Below are 7,983 nucleotides of genomic sequence, written 5' to 3' on the forward strand. Positions count from 1 at the left end.
GAAAAGCCTCACACATGCAGATTTTGTAAAATGTGTTACATCCATTAGCACAGTTCATGGTGGGTGCTCTGATGGGAATTTAAAAGGATCTTTACTGCACATCACACACTGTGTGCTGAAACATTACTTTATTACTAAATTGTGGTTCATCGTGTGTGGTCCCTTTCCTGAATAAAATGGAAAGTGTCCAGAGGACTATCCGTGTCCCCACTTCTGTTTCTGCAATCTTCTGATTGTGAAATCTTCTCTGTGGATAAGAAAACCAGAAATATACATGATATTAGAAAACAGTCCCCTTAAAAATAATCCTGAGAATATACCTAATTGATGTATAATTTTGAATTTGAGGTATCTCATCCAGGTGGAAGAGGAAAATCATAAATACAAGATACCTCAAAAGAATAGTCTTAATTACACCATGGACTACTGAATAAAATGATTGCATTTTCTACACTGTAAATTTCATACAATTAAATGCACCAGTGTCACCTTATAAAATGTTTCAATTTTATAATTATTTCAGTTCATTTGCTCAGAAAAAAACATAAGCACAAATTTACTTAGTATCACCCAAATCTAGTCATTCTAGTTCTAAAGAACTGACTTGAGTGTTAGTTGTGCTTGTCTGAACTTAAATAGATCTTGACATATTTAAGTAGCTATTAAAATTGATAACATCAGGGATGATACCCCAGCTAGAGAAAGGCATTCAATCACCCTTTATTTATTCCCATTCTACATTACAGACATTTTTTAAAGAACTCAATGTGGGGGAGTGGGAACCGATTTTTATACTTTTGGAAACTTTTAGTAATCAGTGGATTCATTGTGTCACGAATCTCATTATGATGCTGAATTCTCTGTGATAGCATATTAGTGTATTAAAATACTGGCTTTGGGCTGGTATCATGTTGGCTCTTTTCTTTTTCTTTGCTTTGAGGAGGAAGAGGAAGGATTGTGATTTGTCTGGAGTCACTTCTGGGAGAACGATTCTTGCCACTTAGGATAAGGAGTCCTGGGGTAGCAGGAGGTGTGCTTCGGCAGCTCGGAAATGCTTCAGGAACTACTGTGGTTGCTCTTATCCCTCCCACCTCCTAATCATGGGCACCAAGATGGCAAGATCCAAAGTTGGGAGGGCAGAATCAGGGAGTGCAGGACCGCAGCCATAAGGCTCCCCTCAAATACACTTGTGGAACCTCCTTGCATTGCCATCTTTTCCAGTCTAATTAAAAATGATGCTTTCTAGTGAGAGAGATTCTCCCTCCTAATTAGCCAGTCCCCAGTTGTACATTTAACACCTCTGGAAGCTGTGTTAATTCTTCAGTGTCATTAGGGTATCACTTTGCACATCACGGCCTCCGTGTCCTAAAGGTGCCCCGGGGTGTAGAAAGGAAGTGAACCCCAAGGGGGTTTCTGTCATGGCTTTTTGCTCCCAGCGAAACACCACTGTTGACTGTGCAGCCTGCAGGTCTCTGATCCATCTTAAACCTTCTTTAATTCAGGTTTAAGGAAGGAAAGCCAGGTAGGCACTTCAATAGCAGTGATTAGAGCCTCTGCCGGGATGCCAGGTGTCCTATAGAGGAGATTTAATACACAAATAACTTGTGACAAAGGTATTAGAAGAGCAGAAAAGTCAAATACAGTGAACAGTAAGCCACCCAGACGTTAGCAACAGCAAGAAGCCTCTCCCACCTCTTCCTTTCGTCCCACCGGCCTCCTAGTGCACTGGTATGAACTTGGAGACCACTAGTACTAACTGTTGTCAGACAGACTACTAGTCACTAACCACTATCAGATAGAGCACTAGTTACTAACCGTTATCAGATAGACCATGAGTCATAACCACTATCAGATAGAGCACTAGTTACTAACCGTTACCAGATAGACTACGAGTCATAACCACTATCAGATAGAGCACTAGTTACTAACCATTATCAGATAGACTACGAGTCATAACCACTATCAGATACAGCACTAGTTACTAACCGTTATCGGAAAGACCACTAGTCACTAACCACTATCAAATAGGCCACTAGTCACTAACCGTTAACAGATAGACCACTAATAACTAACTGTTACCAAGTAGACTACTAGTCACTAACCATTACCAGATAAAACACTAGTCAGTCACCAATCACTATCAGATAGACCACTAGTCACTAACCACTGTTAGACCACTAGTCACTAACCACTATCAGATAGACCACTAGTCACTAACTACTATTAGACCACAGTCACTGCCATTAGCCAGAGCCACAGAGGGAAGATATACATTCAGAGAGAGATGAAAGCAAACAGAAGATAAAACCACTGCCTAAGACACCACCCAAAGCAAAGAGCAAGAGGAGAAGTACCTGGAATTTTCTCTTCCTCCCATCTTGCAGGTTCCACTTACTGCCTTCTACTGGCTGAATCTAGACAGAAGCCACTAAGAGCAACTGGAAAATGTTCTTTGCCAATCTTGGGAATCCAGCACAGAGGAGGGCAAGAGGAGGGAATGGAGAGGGAAGCAGGCCATCAAGAAGCCAGCAGTGGCCTGTGCCATGCTCAAGTGTGTCAGAAGGAAACTGGGAGCATATTATGGAAGACAGGTTGGCTTCCTAGTTAAAAACTATGGAGGAGTCAGTCTGGATTCAAATTATAGTGCTGCAATAGCCTGTGTTTCCCGGGGCATGCCTTTAAACACTCTTTGCCTCAGTTTCCTCATCCATAAACAGGGATCATAATAGTACTCAACTCAGGGTTATTTGGAGACCTGCGTAAGCTGTATGTGGAGGCCTGCACAAAATTTGTAATAGTGAAGACATGGAATCAAACTAAATGTCCATCAATGATAGACTAGTTAAAGAAAATGTGGTACATATACACCATAGAGAACTACACAGCTGTAAAAAAGAACAAGATCACATCCTTTGTAGGAACATGGATGGAGCTGGATGCCATCATCCTTAGCAAACTAGCACAGAAACAGAAAACCAAATACCACATGTTCTCACCTATAAGTGGGAGCTAAATGATGAGAACACATAAACACAGAGAGGGGAACGACACACACTGGGGCTTATTGGAGGGTGGAGGGTGAGAGGAGGGAGAGGATCAGCAAAAATAACTATTGGGTACTAGACTTAATACCTGGGTGATGAAATAACCTGTCCAATAAACCTCCATGACACAAGGTTACCTATGTAGCAAACCAGCACATGACCCCTGAACTTAATAAATGTTTTTTTAAAAAAAGAATTTAAATAAGTTTTAAAAAAGTTACAAAACAAAGGTTCTAAATAAAGAAGGAGAAGAGAAATAAACACCCCCCAAAAAAGTATAGAGGGCTATAGACTGGCTTTTGGCAAAATAGTTGACACATATAACAGTGGGATAGAGACCAAAGGCTTTGGATCCAGAAAGACTTGGATTTGAATCTCTGCTCAACAATCTTACAGTTGGGAGGATTTAGTACAGTCAGAAACAATCTCTGAACCTTAGTCCTTGCATCTAAAAAATGAGGACCACAATATTTACTTGTTAGAATCATTCATTGATTTAGGCAGTCAACCAGAGAGAGATATGGGTTTTTGCCTCTTGCAACGTAGATTCTAGTAGGAGGAGGCAACAAACTAATTTCATGTCATCCTATGGTCAGTGCTATGAAGAAAAAATAAAACAGATTGCTGTGAGAGTTTCAGCAAGGATGTGATTTAGAGGGAAGGTGTTTGAAGCTAAAAACTTAAAGGTTTGAATAGGAGTTGGGTGAAGTTGAGGGACAGAAGGGTGTGCAATGCAGGCAAAAACACGGCTTGTGCAAAGACCCTGAGCCAGGTGCATTCCAAATACTGCAATTTAGTCAGTGTGGCTGGAGTGCTGTGAGTATGAAGTAAGTAGAGTAGGTCCAGAAGTCAGAGAAATAGGCAGGAATCCAGTCATGCAAGGGATTGTAGGCTAAGGCAAGGATTTAGCACTTTTCTCTAAGAGGAGAGTGAGTTGTTTACATTTAGAATTAAAAATATCGAAGGAGCTGATGAATTTGAAGTGGGCTGGTGTGGAAGCAGAGTGTCCTTGCCAGGGGGCTATAGCTGTTGACCTGCTGGTGGCTGATGGTGGCCAGAGCTAAGATGGTGGCCCTGCAGGTGGTGAGCAGCTTGTGGAGTTTGAATACGAATTTGAGGTGGAATCAGCAGCACTCAGCAATGAATTGCATGGGAAAGGTATGATGAGGAAAAGCAAAATGACAAAGAATGACTACCAGGTTTCTGCCGAATTCATCTGTGTGTTCAGGAGCCATCCATAAAAGAAAATAGGAGGAGAAACAGATTCGTAGGACCGGGGAGTGAGAGATCCAAAATGCAGTTTGGCCTTGGTAAGTGAGATGTTTTGAAGACGTTGCAGAAGGGATGTGCAGCAGGCAATAGCCTATATGGTACACACTTTTGGATGGGCTGAGAGAAGGGGTGCGAATCATGGGATATGACTTTGAATATCACATTTATTAAACACTAAATCCCCAGGAAATAGTGCAGGCAAAGAAAAATATACTCATTCAGGACAAGAGGAAATCCAACACTCTTTTCAAACAGTTGCAAATTTTCCCCTGAACTGCTTGTGCAAACAAAAATTGGCCATATGCAAAACAGTTTTACCTCCTCATGTAGAACTATTTAACATGCCTTTTAGGAAAAGTGTGGAACACACTTGAAAGTTCGGAAAAATCTGTTTTCAATTCATTAATGTTACTATGTTGTTTTTGGGCAAGAGACTCTGCCTTTTAAAACCAAATAAAAAGGACTGACTTAGAAACAGAAAAAAAAAAAAAAAAAGGGCTCTATTCTCAAGTGCAAAATAGGTGGGTAGAAGGAAACAAGTGCCAATTTGGCCAAAGGATTAAGCCAAAACTTTTTTTTTCTTTTGTAAATAAAATCTACAGTATACATCAGAAGACGAGACCTCCAGAGTCTGCCAACTTGAGGAGACATTGGCAAGAGCAATTGAACCAAAAGGTTGTACACTCTCAGGAAATTATAAGACCACTTTACAAACAGGTCCTTCACACTCTGATAGGAAGCACCAGCTCCTATCCTTAAGGTCACCTGCATTCCTGCCCTACTTAGCTCCAAAGCAAACTTTAAACCTTGCATGTATGAAGGACAGGATCCAGTGGACTCATTTTTATATGGTCATAAGCTTGAGTAAGTCTCTTGAGCATTCAGCCTGAGGGATCACAGAGTATTCACTTGGAATATGATCTGCTGACAGCCTCTTCTTTTCCAGTGGCTGCTATAGCAGCGGTCTTCATATTGGTGAAACTCAATGAGGTTGTATGTCCCTCATCTTTGACCGCCTTTTCCTTTTCAGAAAAGCATAGTTGAAACAGTCTATGTACTGTAACTAACTTACTCTTGCATTTTTGTGGGCGGCTTGTGGTGACTTATGAGATATGGGAGAGTTGGTCACATGCTAAAAGCTGGTTCTAGGTGAAGAAAAATACAGCAAATTTGGCAAAGAGATGAGTATGTACACTGTAGAGGTATTGTGGAATCTGCTGCCTAAACTATAAATACTGAGTAATGGCCACAGCACCTGCAACAATATATGACAATTAAAGTAGTCATAACAGTCATGATGTGGTTCTTTACCACCATCTTTCTGGGAAGAAAGGAAGGGAAGGTAAGAGAAAGAGGATGGAGAGAAAAAGAGGAAAGAAGAAAGATTTTTGTTTACCTGTATTCAGGACTCACCTTATAAATTTATATAGTGTTTTTACAAGAAACCAAAGTGGCTTTCTTTAAAATATTTGTTCCTTTTCATAAGATGTTTCCATATTTTTCTTTCACTTACAGACTAATAATTATACGAATAATGAAAGAAAAGAGTTTTCTGGAAAATGAAAAGTAAATGAATAGGGCGATAAGAGCACTGATACTATAGGCAAAATCTCTTCCTTATGCTTATACACTCCCCATTGACTAAAGTCTGAAAACCAAAGTTATTAGCATTCTTATTGGGACAAATATAGACTCTTAAGAAAGTCAAACTTAAATCAATTAACAAGCCCATCTAGAGGAGAAATTTTTCTCCAATTCATGCTAGAATGTTACTTTCAATTATCAATAATCTTCAGATTATTGATTTTAATTAATTAGATAATATATCACATGAACACTTACCTACCCTTTTACAAAACACTCACACATTTTTTAGACTTTTTTAACTTAAAAGAAAGAAAAGTTATAGTTTTAACAAGAGAACTGCTACATCTTCTAACTAATTCCCTTTATGGAAACAAAAAACATAATAATCTATAACCCATCACAGCTGTTTGGCTAGAATTACCAATTACCTTCAATGCCTTAGAGATACTTTCCAGATTTTTACAAGTCTGCGTAGTAAATTTTTAAACCAATTTTCTTAAAGAGGATTGATAAGATTTAAAACCTTTTAGGCATATGATGACGTATTTCACTTAAACAACTTGAATATAAAATCAAGGCTTTACATAACTGGAGGGAAACGGAAACAGAGATTAAAAATAAAACACAACCCAAAAGCTGTGATTATTTTAAAAAGCATTTATATTAAGTTTTGAAATGTGCTTTTTGCTTGCACTGGAATATGGGTGTGGCAGATTTATGGGAATCCATGTTGAAAAATAACAAAGCCTGATGATAAGAAACAGGGCATTTCTACAGTCTCTCCTTGTCCCCAGTCCTAATTGCTTCTTAAGCCCCAAGTATTTGGGGAGTCCCTGCAATTTTTCAGACAGTTGCAAGGTTTCCAAAGAGGTAGCTAATTGTGTGGCTTCCCAGAGCCTTGCAGGCAAAGTAAATAAAGGAGTTTAGAAAAGTGACAGCACTTTAAATAACCAGATCATGTCGAATCAATAGGAAATGCTCAGGAAGTTAATAAAGCAATTACTTAAGTAGAGTGAGCACTGGCATGGGGGTGGGGGAGCTTGAGAGAAACACGGTGTACGTTACCTCTAATGTGGATAAATAATTAAGAGTTGGCTATCAAGTTATCAAGTATCCCAGCACACATGCCTGCCCTTCATAGACACCCCCAGATGTGCCACTATTAATTGGTCTTCTTCTTTAAACAGAGGAGTGTGCCTCCCTTATCCTCGCCTGTCTGTTTTGCCAGTTTTGGGACTGTCTCCTGATGCTCCCCGGCACGTGCGAAACAGTGTGTACCAAAGTGTGCTGCCCCTCTCACCGGTATCACCACACCTCGGATGAAAATCACTCTCGGAATGATTGCAACTGCAATTGTGACATGGACTGCAGCCTTTTTGAATCTTGCCACGAGAGCAGCGAGTGTCTGGAACTGGCCATGGAGATTTCAGAAATCTGTTACCGCTAGTACAGTGAAGTAACCACATTCCGGCAGTCCTTTTGGCCACAGTGGGAAATTCCATTACAACAAGACTGATTTCCATGTGCTGAAATGTAAGGACTGTACACATTTCTTGGATGCTATAGGCCATTTTATTCTGCACCTGTCTAGGAAAGCTAGTATTGTCAACTCAATGGTCTTATTCCAAATTTCACAACCGCATGGCTCACTGAAAAATGAGATTCTTGATCACATGTGATGAACAAATCTTAAATACCTCTTAAATGCCGTAGGTACAAGATGTTTCTTGACTATAAAATAGCATGTTAAGCCACTGTGTTATTGCACTCATCAGCTTGCATCACGGATTCAACCTCATTCACAAATTCAGGACAAATTAGTGCATTCTTTTAGAACTGACATACATTAGCTCGTCTTTCTAATGGACTCATGCATAAACATTATGTATTGTTGGTTATTATTAATAATGTATTGTATAACATCATTTTGTAATTAAAAATTTATTTATACAGTCTCTTAAAATTCACTTATATGTACAGTTTAGGTAGGAAAGGGAATTAAATGAATTAGAAACCATGTTCCTGTAATTACAACAGATGTCTCTAAAACATCTCCAGTGAATTTTGAATATGGTGTACT

At 39.4% G+C, this 7,983-nt stretch overlaps 1 protein-coding gene across 2 annotated transcripts in view; it reads left to right on the forward strand.

Annotated features, from left to right (window-relative positions):
- The window catches only part of MDFIC2 (MyoD family inhibitor domain containing 2), a 110,332-nt gene extending 102,982 nt beyond the window's left edge, over positions 1 to 7,350 (forward strand). For both annotated transcript variants that reach the window (XM_025377816.1, XM_025377817.1), the window contains one exon: positions 7,091 to 7,350. In XM_025377816.1, coding sequence (XP_025233601.1) covers positions 7,091 to 7,350 — 260 coding nt within the window. The remainder of the gene's footprint in view (positions 1 to 7,090) is intronic.
- The last annotated feature ends 633 nt before the right edge of the window (positions 7,351 to 7,983 follow it).

Source organism: Theropithecus gelada, chromosome 2, assembly GCF_003255815.1.
Source record: "Theropithecus gelada isolate Dixy chromosome 2, Tgel_1.0, whole genome shotgun sequence".
Lineage (NCBI taxonomy): Eukaryota > Metazoa > Chordata > Mammalia > Primates > Cercopithecidae > Theropithecus > Theropithecus gelada.